The sequence below is a fragment of the Schistocerca piceifrons genome, chromosome 1 (genome assembly GCF_021461385.2).
Source record: "Schistocerca piceifrons isolate TAMUIC-IGC-003096 chromosome 1, iqSchPice1.1, whole genome shotgun sequence".
NCBI lineage: Eukaryota > Metazoa > Arthropoda > Insecta > Orthoptera > Acrididae > Schistocerca > Schistocerca piceifrons.
In genome coordinates, this window is record NC_060138.1 from 495,856,143 (window position 1) to 495,873,810 (window position 17,668).

General features: G+C 38.3%; 1 protein-coding gene across 1 annotated transcript in view; it reads left to right on the plus strand.

Annotated features, from left to right (window-relative positions):
- The first annotated feature begins 5,779 nt into the window (after positions 1 to 5,779).
- LOC124741615 (glucose dehydrogenase [FAD, quinone]-like) overlaps positions 5,780 to 17,668 on the plus strand; it is a 96,709-nt gene continuing 84,820 nt past the window's right edge. Inside the window, exon 1 of the mRNA XM_047248731.1 lies at positions 5,780 to 6,099. Within this exon, the coding sequence (XP_047104687.1) occupies positions 5,780 to 6,099 (320 nt within the window). The remainder of the gene's footprint in view (positions 6,100 to 17,668) is intronic.

The window sequence follows — 17,668 nt, forward strand, 5'->3', positions numbered from 1 at the left end:
AAACGTCCAATTAAACTTTCATATTATTGTGCTTAGGATTAATGTAAAGAAACTTCCAATTAAACTTTCATAATATTGTGCTTAAGATTAATGTTCTTTCAGAGAGTTAATATTTAACATTGTTGTGTATAAACTTATTCCACTTTTTGATGTTGGCAAGATGCATTATCCATTGCGCTGTTTTTATGTTGGAGAGTTGAAAAGGTGAGAAATATTGCGACTTAAAACTTGTCATTTCACCTCACACAGTTGTTCTCAATTCAAGAATAAGCAAGCAAAACAAAACCCCCACAACCTTACAAATGTTTACTCAAGAAAGGACATCTGAAATAAATGGGATATGGTCCTATAATATTCAGTTAAAAAACAGAATGAAAATACCCATATCAAATGCAGTAAAGTTACATTGAGAGCGTTACGAGAATGGCAGAAAAACCTCCAAACTAAATAGTCATCAGAGACTCACGAAAACAAAGTCCACTTCGTCATCACAAAATATGAAAGATTCTCCAGCTCAAAACAAATCAGAGTTCAACATGATGTTTCACGAACTCCCATACACTATACAAAGAGTAGTAAAGCATACCAGTATATCCTCAGTTCCTTAACACAACGGAATAAGTTAGAGTCCTATTCTGGAGGAGAAAGAAAGCAAATTTTAAGAGAGGTTAGAACTGAGACAAACCTTCAGTTTGAAAAAGAAATCAAAAAACATAATTCCAGCTTATTACATCAGCATAAACAGCCATTGGTTAAGAATTTTCAACTGTCAGCAGATATTTTAACTCCACCCAATTTTAACTCAGACAATGTGAAATGTCAGCTATCTTTATTGCATCAAAATATTCGAGGACTGAGAAATAAAATTAATGAATTAACTATATGCATAGATGAATTAGAGTCTTCAAACCCAGCTGACATAATCTGCCTCTCTGAACATCATGTGACCACTGGTATAGAACTTTTAAGTGTTACAGGGTTTAGGTTAGCATCTCACTTTTGTAGATCAGAAATGGAGAAAGGAGGAGTTGCCACATTCATCAGGAACTGTCATAAATTTAAGAACATAGACATTCATAAATTTTGCCTAGAACAGCATATGGAAGCATGTGCAACAGAATTAGATTTTCACAAAAAATCTTTCATAATATTAAGTGTATATCGAGCACCTGCAGGTAACTTTAATCTGTTTGTAAACCACCTTGAAGCTGTACTGGCCCATTTAATAACCAAAAACAAAGAAATAGTGGTTGCTGGTGATTTCAATGTAGATTTCCTTAAAGACTCTCCGAATAAGAACTTATTTGAGTTAGTAACACTATCATTCAACTTAATTCCCACAGTAAAGTTCCCCACTAGGATAGCCACTTGCTCACAAACAGCCATTGATAATCTCTTTATAGAAAAGTCCAATGAACAAAATTATATTACAAAACCAATAGCCAATGGCCTCTCAGACCATGACATGCAGTTCCTTCTGTTAAATGTTAATACTGAACAGGATATAAAATCTGTTAAATCTGAGCTCAAGAGGGTAATCAGTAAGCCAAAAATTGATTATTTTAGGACACTCCTCAGAGACATTCACTGGACTGATGTTTACAGTGCTCATGGCATGAATGAAAAATATAACATTTTTGCTAATAAAGTGCTTACCTTATTTGAACACTGCTTTCCCCCAAAACTTACCAAGGTTAGAGGAAAATCTACAAAGAAGCCATGGATTACTCGAGGAATAAGGGTATCTTGTAAAACAAAAAGAAAACTGTATCTGTCAATCCGAAACATTTCCAATGTTGATGCTATAGCACATTATAAGAAATACTGCAAAATATTAAAGACTGTAATATGGATGTCAAAGCAAATATATTACAAGGAAAAGATAGTCATATCAGATAACAAAATAAAGACAATATGGGATATAGTGAAGGAGGAGACCGGTAGGACCAGACATGAAGAAGAACAAATAGCATTAAGAGTAAATGATACATTGGTGACAGATGTGTATAGTGTTGCAGAACTTTTTAACAAACATTTTATAACTGTTACTGAAAAGATGGGGTTGTCAGGTTCGGTAGATGCTGCTATGGATTACCTTAGACCAGACATTTCAAGTAATTTCCATAATATGAATTTGACCCTCACTACCCCAACAGAAATAATGTCCATCATAAAATCTTTAAAATCAAAAACATCTAGTGGGTATGATGAAATATCAACAAAGTTAATTAAAGAATGTGATTCTGAGCTAAGTAACATATTAAGCTATCTGTGTAACCAGTCGTTTATCAGTGGAATATTTCCTGAATGGCTGAAATATGCTGAAGTTAAGCCACTGTTTAAGAAGGGAGATAAAGAAATAGCATCAAATTTCCGTCCAATTTCACTGTTACCAGCATTCTCAAAAATTTTCGAAAAAGTAATGTACCGTCGTCTTTATAACCATCTTATCTCAAATAACATACTGTCAAAGTCACAGTTTGGATTTCTAAAAGGTTCTGATATTGAGAAGGCTATCTTCACTTACAGTGAAAATGTGCTTAATTCATTAGACAAAAAATTGCAGGCAACTGGTATATTTTGTGATCTATCAAAGGCATTTGACTGTGTAAATCACAATATCCTTTTAAGTAAACTAGAATATTATAGTGTAACAGGAAATGCTGCAAAATGGTTCAAATCTTATATCTCTGGCAGGAAACAAAGGGTGTTATTAGGAAAGAGCTTGATACATGTCTATCAGGCATCATCCAACTGGGAACTAATTACATGTGGGGTCCCACAAGGTTCCATTTTGGGGCCCTTACTTTTTCTTGTGTATATCAATGACCTTTCATCAGTAACATTACCAGATGCCAAGTTTGTTTTGTTTGCCGATGATACAAACATTGCAATAAATAGCAAATCAAGTGTAGTCTTAGAAAGATCAGCCAATAAAATATTTGTGGACATTAATCACTGGTTCCTAGCCAATTCTTTGTCACTAAACTTTGAAAAAACACACTACATGCAGTTCAGGACTTGTAAGGGGTGTCCCAAGAGTATATGTCTAACATATGATGACAAGAAGATAGAAGAAGTGGACAGTGTTAAATTCTTGGGATTACAGCTTGATAATAAATTCAATTGGGAGGAGCACACCACAGAACTGCTGAAGCGTCTTAACAAATCTCTGTTTGCAATGCGAATTTTGTCAGACGTAGGGGATATAAAAATGAAAAAGCTGGCATACTATGCTTACTTTCATTCCATAATGTCATATGGGATTATTTTTTGGGGTAATTCATCAAGCCAAGCTAAAGTTTTCCGGGCACAAAAACGTGCAGTAAGAATTATATGTGGTGTGAGCTCAAGAACATCCTGCAGAAGCCTGTTTAGGGAACTAGGGATACTAACTACAGCTTCCCAGTATATTTATTCCTTAATGAAATTTGTCATTAAAAATATATCACTTTTTCAAACCAACAGCTCAATTCATGGAATCAATACTAGAAATAAGAATAATCTTCACAAGAATTTAAAGTCACTTAGTCTTGTACAAAAAGGTGTGCATTATTCAGGAACACACATTTTCAATAACTTGCCAGCAGCCATAAAAAGCTTAACAACCAATGAAATTCAGTTTAAGAGAAGCCTAAAGGATTTATTGGTGGCCAACTCCTTCTACTCCATTGATGAATTTCTTAGTAAAACCAACTGATTTGTATATAAGTACAACATAACTTCTGCACAATTTCAGTGCAGTGATGTGTTCATTGAAAATTTGTGTGTGTGTGTAAGTATAATCTGACTTCTGCACCATTTCAGTGCAGTAATGTGTTCATTGTAAATAAGTATTACAGTAGTTGTATTACATGTTTATTACCTTATAAATAAATAAAAAACGTTTTTTATTTTAAATTCAGTGCATTAGTATTTGTAAAATGACTCTTAGTGTTCATTAAAAATGACGATCATTCCACTTGGGACCTGTGGAATGGTACATTAGCTTATTTGTTTTAGTTGTAAATATTTGTCATGTATTATTGTTTTTCTGACATGTTCCACATCCAGGAGGACCTCCTCACTACGGATCAATTGGAATGAAAGTAAATCTAATCTAATCTAATCTAATCTCGAAATATAACCTTCCTTCAGAAACTAAGGTATGATAGTAACTGTTCATCACCCAGAATCAAACAAACATCTCTATGACTGAATCAATCATGTTATCTCAGGTATGTCTGCCTTCTTCAAGAACCCAACATGAAGTGTCCAGAATCGCTCCCTTGAGGTTTTCACTCAAGAAGTCCCAGTTTCCACTTCACTCTGATAGTGTTCCACCACTTCCAACTCTCAGTGGCTGAAGCCATCCTCAACAAAAATACATTGTTCTTAAACTCTAAGACATAAGTCCACTTCCTGGACTAAACCAATAAGTTATAAGAATATTTAAATAAAGAAACTTCATAAACATTCAGCTACACTCATAATATTCACAATACCTCTAAATAAAGGTTTTTCCATTGATAAATAAGACAGCATTCTTCTGCAAGTGCGCTTATGTTAAATGACAAGAGATTGTCACTAAAAACTGGTTAAATTGTTATTTACAAGAGCTTGACAGAAACGTCCTCTAGCACTTTTTTCAACTGTGGTGTCCGCTAACACATGCTATTGATCACTTTTAAAGCAGCACAGTTTTTTACTAGCCCTTTTAATCAACATTTAAATGAAGTTACTGGCACAATAGTAAACTATTCATTAAACAAAAACAAAAGTATGAGAAAATATTGGTTCAAATGGCTCTGAGCACTATGGGAATTAACTTCTGAGGTCATCAGTCCCATAGAACTTAGAACTACTTAAACCTAACTAACCTAAGGACATCACACACATCCATGCTCGAAGCAGGATTTGAACATGCGACCGTAGCGGTCGCGCCGTTCCAGACTGTAGCGCCTAGAACCGCTTGGCCACCCTCGCCAGAGAGAAAATATTCATGCTGCACTCATTTTCTGAGTAAATGTGGTGAATATGATGTCGTGACAAACATTTGCATAACAAAGAAGATGTATAAGACATCACGAATCAATAAATAAAATAGATATAGATATATAGCTTTCAAGAATAATAACTATAGTACAATTGTATCATATGAGAACATGTTTGTTGAAATCTCATGGAGCGATTCAAAGTTTTTAATTCAGAGGGTCATTGTGAAAACTTTTATTCACTATGAAATATTAACTTCTGGAATTTGGAAAGATATTCAGATATTATTGTGTCACTGAATATACTTCATTTCTCTGTGATCACAAATATATTCAGATTTTCATTAATATGTAACTGTGAATTATTGTTGAAGTTTGGAGAGCTGTAACTTAGCCATCTGTAAGAGTGTCTGACAGTCTGTTATTTCTGGGAGCACATTCTGCACAAAGGCAATGCAAGTAACAACCATCCAAATTCCCAGCTCTGGGATTTACCCGTTTCTGACGAGAGGCTCATTGTCCGTGCACCTGACTGGCCATAAATGGTCAACTAGCTGTGCTGACTGTGGGGATCTCATTTCTCTGGGCATGCTAGAGTTTTGCCGTGCAACATACTGACCTTTTTTCATACCAATTCTAGGCGGTCGATTAGCTTGCCTACATATGCATAACATTAAATGCAGCTGCAATCACGTCTCCCTCTAAACATCCCTTGCTCACAGCAGTTCGCTACAACTACTATGGAATCATACACAGAGTAGATCCAATGCAATCGTGCTCACTGAAAATACAGCTGTGGTTCCAGGATGTCCCATTGGCATCGCCCTATTACATCTCTGGTCTTTGCCTACACATACTGCCGTATTTCCCCTTACTTCACTGGTAAGGGTGGATGGCAAAAACGTACACTGTACAGGGTCGTCTGCAACTGGAAACTGAACCAGCATGTAGTTAAGGTTGGTCCATACCGACTTCCATTTCCACGACATGATGGAAACCTTTCTGAACCTTTTGTAAACAAATCAGGTAGTGCTCCAGCACCAACAGAGTTGCAATCAGCTCTCCAGACAGGGCATGTTGTACAGCTTCTAGTAATTCTACCATTTCCACCTGAAGATACCCTATGGTATTAGCTAGCGACTTAAAAGCCTGACAACCAATACCCTTTTATCCAATGAATCCATTTGGATTTGTAAACCGCTTGGACCCTGTTTACTCTGTCAACTGTTGTCTTTGCATACCCTGTTAGCTGTGTGATCAGTCTCTACCATGTGTGTGTCTTTTTAGCACCTCCTACTCTGAGTTTGATGAGTGCATAGTGTGCCATTCTAGTATTGCTTTACTAATGTCTCCCAATTCCCTTATTCTTCTCAAGGTCTCATTCAGTTCTTGGATAACGTTGTCTTCAGCAGACCTGAATACTGTTTCTCACCAGCATCCATCTATACCCTCTTGAACCATCAAAAGGCTTATGGTGCTACATCTATAACTTACTGCAGTTGATGATGTAGCTGTTCATAGGACATAAGTAACTGGTGGTATTTCCCCCATATTGCTTTCCTCTCTGCTTCCCATCATAATTTCAGGAATGTTTCCTCCAGCCTCCATGAATTAACAATGACTGGTGATTATAACTCCCTGCTGTTTGGTAAATAGCCCCCCACTTTCCAATTGGTGGTCCTGCAGTGGTCCTACTCCACCTTTGGTCGAAAGTTGTAACACCATAAGGATGTGGGCACCACTGACCCCCATCTCTGGTGTGCTGCAACCTGGGAAAAAGAAACCATTGTTACTCTCCCTCCCTTTTTCGAAAATTCCAATGTAACCCACACAGGTTCTCACCTGAATAGATGACAAACAAAAACACCTTTGAAGGTAACAAAACCCCTGACATAAAATTACAATATTTGCAGATTCTACCCATAGTCTCTGTAGCAGTAGAATCACTATGTGGCAAATGTACACTGCCCTCTCAACCTCTCCCATAACTTACAACACCAAAATAACCTTATATACTACTCACACTAAACAAATTTTCGTGATACTCACAATCATTCTTTCTTAATTCCAAGCTCATGTGGTATCTCATGTGTAAATGGCACAAGTTCCTTATGGTTCTCATTCTCCCTATCTTCCCTTGCTCTGTTCTTAGTGATCAGTGCAGACACTTGTGACAATAATCCAGAGTGCCTTGAAATTGTTGTCCGACTTGAACTATAACCGTTTGAGTTGGCGATTGTTGTTTGACATTTAGTGGTGACAACATCTCGATCACCCGATAAGGCCCCTTGTACCATGTAATTAACTTCTTGGTCTTCCCTTTTGTGGTATACAGACTTGATAGCGTCATCTATTGTCCTACTCTGTACTCTGGCAACTTTCCCACACGTTTTGCTACCTCTTCCTGACGCTCCACCTTTGGCGTTTGTCCTCTCTACATGTTTTTACATTCCTCTTAATGTCTTTGTAAAATTCTGAAATGGCTCTCAATTCCTCCTGATCTCTGGTTTGACTATATCAAATGACACAGGCATTTTCCTCTCAAACACTTCCTCATTGGAGAAGGCCCAGTGGTGGTGTGCACTTTGGAATTATATTCTGGTATGACAAATGGTAAGTAAACATCCCAATCATTATGGTCGCTGTTGACATAGTAATTCAACATTCTAGCAATGGTATGATCTAGACACTCCATTCTACCATTGCCTTGTTGGTGCAATGGGCTTGTTTTTTTAGTTTTCACACCAATAATAAGTGACATGCTGCTTCATCAGGTCCAACATGAAGTTATTACCTGTTATTCATCGTGGCCTGCAGCACCATAATTCTTGTTGATTTGGAATGGCAATCATTGATGTATATCATGAGAAACGATGAATAATAGAATGTAACTGTTTCCACTGGCGTCTGGCTAAACGGTTCCGAAATATCTATTCCTATCATCCGAAAAGGTTTCATTCCTTCTGATAACCTTTGTAGCAGTACTTTCTGCTGCTGAGATCTGGCCCTGTGCACATGGTACATAATTATTTATGTACTGATGTAAGTTGCTTTTCGTTATACTCCACCATTAACATTCTGCCTCTCTTTGATTTGTTGCACTATGACCCCCATACCCAGATAGCATGTGGTCATGTGTTTCCTTCAATAAAAAAAATGGTTCAAATGGCTCTGAGCACTATGGGACTTAACAGCTGAGGTCATCAGTCCCCTAGAACTTAGAACTACTTAAACCAAATTAACCTAAGGACATCACACACATCCATACCCGAGGCAGGATTCGAACCTGCAACCGTAGAAGTCGCGCGGTTCCGGACTGAAGCGCCTAGAACTGCTTGGCCACTGCGGCCGGCTTTCCTTCAATACTTCTTCCTTTAGCTAGGCAGGTAAAATTATGTGCTGCTTCAGCCTCACTGATCTACAAAGCAATCCACCATGCACAATGTACTGCATCTGTATTGTAAACAGCTTACAGTCCACTTCAGCAGCTTGTACTGTCTACCCCACCACAAGTGCCCATACTAACATAACCTTCTTGCTCAATCTGTTTGCATTTCCTTGCCATGGGGCCACACTACAAAAGTGTCATCTACATGTCTGTAGAACACCTTGGGTTTATGGCGGGTGGTGTTCAGTGCCACATCTTCAAAGTGCTCCATGTACAAGTTGGCAATACGTGGGGCCAGGGAGGAATCCATGGGAACGCCATCTGTTCGTTCTGGGCGCACGTCAACAGGAGGAGAAAGCCAGCAATATTAAAACCATCATCAACCTGACAGAGAGAGCAGTGAATGAGCCAACCATCTCTGTGCTGTCGAAAGGCCTGAACGTTGCTCCAACTCCAAGAACGTTACCAAAACCTGATATCATCAGCAACATCGAGCAATCCTTTGGTGGACTCCCACCGAGAGCAGCCGAGGAAATGCGGAGGGAGACCAGGAGGGTAGTCGAGAAAGCAAGAATGCTGAAGAACAACATTATGGCAGAAGAGTACAAGGCACTGTTGAACCTTCGCGATGACAAGGATATAGTGATCTTAGCAGCAGACAAAGGGAATGTGACAGTCCTACTGAAGTCAGAAGATTACTGGCAGAATATCGACACCTTATCAGAAGATCTGGCATACAAAGAAGTGGGGAAAGACACTACTGCTTCTGTTATGCACTAGACCATCGATCTTCTCAGCAGCTCAGGACTTGACAGAAACACCATCAGGAAGTTTTACCCTCAGGCACTGGCTCCACCGCAACTGTATGCCATCCTGAAGGTCGATTTGGAGAATGTGCCACTACATCCTATATTGGACACCATAAATTCTCCAACATATGGAGTAGCCAAGCACGTAGCACAGCTGTTAAAACCACTCATGGGTTACTGCCCTCACCATATCAAGAACTCGACCGAATTTGTTAAGGCACTCCAAGGGTTACACCTGGATGAGAAGGATCTACTAGTCAACTTTGATGTCACTTATCTTTTCACTCAGGTGCCGCTGGATGATTCAAATGGTTCAAATGGCTCTGAGCACTATGGGACTTAACTTCTAAGGTCATCAGTCCCCTAGAACTTAGAACTACTTAAACCTAACTAACCTAAGGACATCACACACATCCATGCCCGAGGCAGGATTCGAACCTGCGACCGTAGCGGTCGCGCAGTTCCAGACTGTAGCGCCTAGAACCGCTCTGCCACCCCAGCTGGCTGGATGATTCCTTACAAGGGAACCTCCCCATCGCACCCCCTCAGATTCAGTTATAAGTTGGCACAATGGATAGGCCTTGAAAAACTGAACACAGATCAATTGAGAAAACAGGAAGAAGTTGTGTGGAACTATGAAAAAACAAGCAAAATATACAAACTGAGTAGTCCATGGGCAACACAGGCCACATCAAGGAGGACGTCAGCTCAAGAGCGCCGTGGTCCCGTGGTTAGCGTGAGCAGCTGTGGAGAGAGAGGTCCTCAGTTCAAGTCTTCCATCGAGTGAAAAGTTTAAATTTTTATTTTCAGACAATTATCAGAGTTCAGGCACTCACACATAATCAACTTCGCTCTCCAAAATACCAGGATATGTTCAGATTTGCTTGGACATATGCAGGATTTGACGGTCTACACACGGAAAAATTTGAAAACGTTCAAAACATATGTTTTTACAGAGCACAGAGAAAACTGTGCGACTATGAAACTGATGCATTCATTTGTTGCAGTTTATGTGACACACTCTTATGTTTTCATCACTTTTTTGGGAGTGATTATCACATCCACAAGAAAACCTAAATCGGGCAAGGTAGAAGATTCTTTTTACCTATTCGCCAAGTGTGCAAGTTAGGTGGGTCGACAACATATTCCTGTCATGTGACGCACATACCGTCACCAGTGTCGTATAGAATATATCAGATGTGTTTTCCTGGATCAAATGTTTTCGGTTCTCATTGGAGAGGCACGTCCTTTCGTCTACTAATCGCACAGTTTTGCGGTGCGGTCGCAAAACACAAACACTAAACTTATTACAGTGAACAGAGACGTCAATGAACGAACGGACAGATCATAACTTTGCAAAAATAAAGTAAGTAAACTTTTCGCGCGAGGGAAGACTAGAACCAAGTACCTCTCGCTCCGCAGCAGCTCACGCTAACCACGGGACCACGGCGCTCCTGTGCTTACATCCTCCTTGATGTGGCCTATGTTGCCCATGGACTACTCAGTTTGTATATTGTGCTTATTTTTTCATAGTTCCACACAACTTCTTCTTGTTTTCTCGATTGATCTGTGTTCAGTTTTTTCAAGGCATATCCACTGTGCCAAATTGTAACTAAATCTGAGGGGATGCGATGGGGAGGTTCCCTTGTTAGCTCTACTCGAAGATCACTTCGATGAGGACACACTCAGACTCATTCATCTTGTGTTAACCACAACGTACTTAAAATGCAGTGGGAAATTCTATGAACAAACAGATGGCGTTGCCATGGGTTCCCCCTGGCCCCAGGTATTGCCAACTTGTACATAGAGCACTTTGAAGATGTAGCACTGTACATCGCCCGCCACAAACCCAAGGTGTTCTACAGACATGTAGACGACACTTTTGTAGTGTGGCCTCATGACAAGGAAAAACTACAGGAGTTCCTACACCATCTCAGTGGCATTCATGATAGCATCAAATTCACCGTGGAGGTAGAAGAGAATGGCTGCCTTCCCTTCTTGGATGAGTATTATTGTAGAAGGTAAAGAAGCAGCCTTGCGCATATCTAATAATGTATATCAACTGTCATTCGATTTCTTTTAAAAAATGCCCCAATAATAATTTCTATAACATAAAGTAATTTTTTTTAAAAAAAGCATTCATTTCAATTTAAAGATTTTATTCAATGGATTATCTTTCCTTTCATGAATCACAAAGCATAGGCCAGCATTGCACGGAGCTGTGCCGAAAATTTTTTATATAAGAGCAGATATATTCGCAGTTTTTATTGAGGTAAGAATTTTTGCTTTTTTTATTCAGAATACAGGACCGAGGCGCAGCGCTGATGTCGTCATAAAATTTACCAGGTTACTGAATTTTTTTTATTATTTTGGTGTTTAGGAATTTTTCTGTTTCGAACTTAACATTAAATGAGAAAAGAATTTTGTGGGAACATTAAACGTGAATGCATTTCTGCACAGAGATTATAAATGGGAGCCAATTTTTTTTCATAGGTTACATTAAATAAAAATCACAATCATTATTCATATTTCGTATGGGGAGGTTACACTTGGCGACATCCGGTCAGGATCGTATTTCTTTGTGAATCTTCTGATAAGTAGTCCTATATCTGCTCTTATTTATTTAAACGTAGTTTGGATCTGGCGCAACGCATTTACTAACTTGTCAGTCTTTCTTTCACAGATCATCGGAAATTTGTTGCTCTTTGTTGTAATTATGTTTGTTGCATTTTTGCATTGTCCTTGTTTCATTTGTGCTTAATTTTGATTTGTGAAAAATGCCGCGAAAAACTGTTAACAGTACATCGCGATGTACAATGAGTGAAATAGCCGACTCAAATAGCTTGACCGATAATACTTGCAACACTCAGTGTAATAGCGACAGTCCTCCATTTACAGACAATCAGTGCGTACCGACCACTAGTAATGATTTTGATCCTAATGATGAACAAATAAATTCAATTGTGTCCTCTATTAATTTAACGACAATTGTTGATGCTGGACGTTCTGTTACAACGAACGGTGCCCAGTTCGACACGCGCGATTTGCAAAATTTGAATTGTGAACAGATGAATTTTTCTAACGAAAATGAACAGTGTACTCAAAGTACGACAGATTTATTTGATTCCGAGGTAGTGACTAACAGTGCACATCCGGTTGGCAAACCTTTTCAAGAATTACAGAATAACCAAATGGTTACAGAAAACGTGACAAATGCAGATACACCATTACACAGTACAGAGAATAGAGCCGATAATTTTGGTTGGGATCAAGTTATGGCATTATTACGACAAATGAATGAAAAAATAGATAGCAATACCAAACAGTCGAATGATAAGCAAGACAGCAATCACAAACAACTTAGTGAAAATCTCAAACAACAAATTAATGAAAAACGAGACAACAGCTTCAAACAACTTAATGAAAAACATGACAACCTTAATGAAAAATTAGACAACAATTCCAGACAGCTTAGTGAACAGATTACAGCCGTTGCCGCGCAATGTCGTGATACTGAAGAACAATTACGTGAGGAAATTAAGGCTTGTGCTAGGAAAAGTAGTGAAGAAATTAGATCTGTTGCTCAAGAATTAAGGAATACGCAAACAGCTGCAACAGAATCACTTGGAGACGAAATTAGTGCAGTCGCTAAACAATGCTCTGAAAACGCAACACAGTTACGCGACGAGTTTAAATTAATGTCAGCAGAACTTTCGCGCACACTGGATGCAAAAGTAGACGCGAAATTTTACCAACAGAACAGTCAAATTCACGAACGTTTTAATCACCACCTACAAAACAGTGAGACGCGTTACCATAAATTTATACAGGAACAGAATAAAGTAAAGCGACAAGTCATGGAAACAATTACTGTACAGAGACAGGAAGATAAGCGTAAATTGTTTACGAAAGCAATAACATACGTAGACAACAATACTGCTACAATATCAGACGAAATTAATACTATCAAACAATTGAACACCGAATTGCGTGATAAAATTTCCGATCTTAAAACAAAAACAGATACACATACAGTAGACTTTTAGACAGTGACCGACAGACTTGAACAATTAGAATTAATACAAGACCCCGATGCCATCAAAGCAGACGTTAAAAAATTGAACGAAACCACGAGTAAAATACAAAAACAAATTAATGCTTGTGACGCTAAAAAAGATGATCAGGTAAAAATACTGACTGAAAAATATGATGAATTGGCCAGTCGTATTGATGTTATTGAAAGTAATAATGACAGCAAATCAGACGATACTTCACCGATTTCGTTTAATCACCCGAATTTCAAAATTTACAGCAGACAATCAGTGAGATAGATTCGTCCAATAATACATTACGCAGAAAATTGTCATCCTTACAGCACGAAGTGACGGAAATGAAAAATATTTCAGACTTTAACACATCACAGCAGACGCCACTTTGCGAACATTTATCAGACTCACACCGCCAGTATAATTTAGGTAATTACAGAGAGTACGTGAGTTAGATTCCGAACAGTCACAGACAAATAGATTTTCATACAATACTGAACCTGTTCAGATATACAGAGACGATAACGTAGATTATAGGCAATCTTTATCTCTAAAAAAATCTAAGGTATTTAAAAATCACAGAGCACAGGTACACGCTTTGAACTGGATATGACAATTTATTTTTGTACTTTCACCGCCTTTACCTGTAATGCAGAAACTAGCTTTGAACTGGATATGACAATTTGCTCTTGAATTTTTACCAGCATTTCGTGTAATGCAGAAACTAGAATTAGCATGGATACAGCAATTTGCTTTCGAATTTTCACCGGCATTGCCTGTAACGCAGAAACAAAAATTTATTTGTAGCGCATAATTCACCTCAGGGGATTCATTACACTTAGATGAATATGTGCCGTAGCGTGCACAGGGCCCCGAGCCGTAGTAGCGCTGTTTCATCTTCAGTTTTCTGCACTGCTGCCTTCTCTTCTACTATCCTTTATATCTATCAAAACAGCTCTTCAACTATCGATCTATCTATAATTAAGAATGAATAAAGAAAACCCGATAAGACAACTTTTACCGAAAGTGACAATTTTTCATTAGACGCTCCAGAAATGACAACCATGAGAACTTTAATAACAGACAAAAAAAATGTAATCATCAGTATGTGTAAAATTATCAGCAACAGGTACCACGTTTTGGTAACAATAGAGGTTTTTCACCGCAATAGCAACAAAACCAACCGGTTAGCATACCTAACCAACAATGTAATGTACAAGGTCAACCAAGCTTTAATGTTTCGCCGGTTGCACGTATAGCATCAGCTCCAACAAATAGTAATGCACAGCAACAAGGAAATAACTACGTACAGAAAACACACCATTTCAATTCCTATCCCAATGCGCCGTATTGAAATGGCTATCATGACAGATGTAAAAGTAATGAGCACAATTTTCAGCGTACGTTTAATAACAGTCGGTCTTATCAGCAGCAGAATCATCCACAACAACAGATTATCATGAATGAACCAGACAGTAGGTATCATCCCGAACGTAATACGTCAGGAAGAAATAACAGAACAGTTCAAATAGTCGAAATGTCACAGCATCCTCCCGCAAATAATAGCACGTCAGATAGAATTTGACTAGATACAGTACACGTTGCATCTTCCAGTAACGTAAGCAATACTTCAGATACACAGAATCTTGTTCACGAAAATGTTATTTGAAACATGTCTTGTTGAATGCAGCTCTTTTATCATACGCAGATGTTACTAGAAATTTTTCCATTGCCACCGACAGTTGTAACACCGCTTTAGGCGTACACATTTTTCAGGAAATTGAAGAAGATGGCACTACAGTAATTAAAAACATAGCCTTTGCGAGTCGCATTCTGTCACCTGCTGAACGCAATTATTCTGTTACAGAACTTGAAACATTATGTGTTGTATGGGCATTTACGAGATTTCGGCATTTTCTTTATGGAAGACATACGACCGTTTACACAGATCATAGAGCGATACAGTATTTACTTTCCGCTAAATTTACACACGACAGATTAAGCAGATGGAAACTTTATTTGCAGGAATTTAATTTTACAATTGTTCACATTCCCGGTACACAAAATATTGTAGCAGACGCGCTATCCCGTTCTCTCAGCAACAATCAGCAAGACATCGCAGCCAACTTCTGCAAAGCAAATTTCAGCGTCATGTACATTCAACAAGTTGCATTTGAAAATTTCATTTCGTCGTCATTACAAGACATAGCACAAGAGCAGAGTAAAGACAACGTATGGAAAGAAATTAAACACCTTTGGCAAGATAGGAATAATGTTACCATTAGAAACCATTACACTGTACGCAATGACATTCTGTTTCGCCGCTCTCACCCTGATAGCAACAATTGGTTATTATGCATTCCTGACGAGCTTGTTAACAAATTAATCTGGTATACTCATTTAAGTTACGCACATTACGGAGCCAGAAAATGTTTTCTTATACTGAGACAGAACTGTTATTTTACCAATATGGAGAAACGTATTCGACGAGTTTTAGCGTCATGTAAAATCTGCCAGAAAGCTAAGTCAGATACGACTTCACATATTCTTCAATTACATCCCATTGTACCTGTTAAATTGAGACACATGGCCGCTGTAGACATTTTTGGTCAGATTCCCCGAACTAATAGAGGTTTTTGCTACATCTTTGTCGCTATTGAACTCACTTCAAAATTTGTTACCTTCACTCCGTTACGCAAAGCTACTGCTAAAACTGTTTCGAAAGCATTTGTAAAACATTTTCTATTTCATGTAGGGCATGTATTGAAAGTAATTTCCGACAATGGACCACAGTTTCGATCTGCTATATGGACACGTATGTTACGAGCTAGAAACATTTCTCCGATCTATATATCCAGGTACCATGCTTCTTCGAACCCTTGTGAACGATTAATGAAAGAAATTGGTAAACTGTGTAGAATATACTGCCATAAAAACATATTGATTGGGACACACACATACTCTCATTCCAGGATGTAATTAATTCCATACCAAATGAATCTACTATGCTATCTCCGACTGTTATACTGAAACATGTTGAACCACCTAACAAAATTAAAGAATTAGTATCCTTTCCTACATCTCGTCGACTACGACACCATGAAATAATTGACATTGCGCTGAACAACATCAAACGTGCTGCAGAGCGCCGGAGAAGACAGCAAAAACAGGTTTGTACACGCCGTGACTTTCACATTGGACAGAAGATATTAGTACGCACACATTATTTATCTAATAGAGGAAAAAGTAGATGTAGTAAATTTGAGCTTCTATATGCAGGTCAATATCGAATTCGCAGCATTCCTCACCCCAATGTAGTACACGTCGAAACTTTGAGAACGAGAAAAACCAAAGGGAATCACCATATCTCCAACATCAAACCCTTTATTGAATGAAAATACTTTATGATTTATCACACTGTAATGCCATTTCCTGATTTTTTTTATTATGACCACTTATGCAATTATATTCACATGAACACTTACTGATGATTATCGTATTTTTCTTGGCAAGTGCCCAGCAAGGTAAGGTTCGCAGGCCGCTTTTCTTGTCCTTACACATCAGACCGTGCACATTTTTCCAGATGAACTTACACATTTTATGACCACTTATGCAATTATATTTATGTGAGTACTTAATGATGATTATCATATTTTTTCTTGGCAAGTGCCCAGCAAGGTAAGGTTAGCAGGTCGCTCTTCTTGTTGTTACACATCAGACCGTGCACATTTTTCGAGATAAACTGCATGGGGGCTTAATTAAATATATATGATTGAAAATGATTTTTAGTTTTAGTATGTCTGTCCGATTACGCAGTGTCTCGTAAACGGTTGGCCCTGACTAGAATTATTACGCTATCTGACTGCAAAGAACAATGTAAGAAAATTTTCGTAAACACAGTTAATTAATTAAGTCCCCAGCAACTAAAAAACCAACAAAACCAATAAGCACAAGAGTCACTGTTCTGTATGTAGGAGTGTGACTCAACGTCCACATCTGGCACGGTTCTTTTCCAACAAGACAAGAATTTTTAAATACCAACTATACTGACGTGACAAAAGAAAATTAGAAAAACTATAATTACGCAAGAAAACCAGAATTCACTCTAATACAAGAACACAAGCCAGATGCTTTGTTGACTGAACCTGTAGTGACGCATTATTTCAGACACACAATTAATAAAAGAACATTGTAGTTTTTACCTTCATATATATTGACGAAATGCACTCATTACAATAACATCTGCTATCTCTCCCATCAAATAACTGCATACAACATGGAACAACACTCTTTACTACAACATATCCCTCCGATTTCACGACAAGCAGTGCCCACTAGCACATCTCGGCACGAACTCTTAACACGCACTGTCCTCTACGATCTCTCGACAAGCACTGACTGCTATGAATTCTCGACAATCACTGTCCTCTACGAGCTCTCCACTAGCACTGA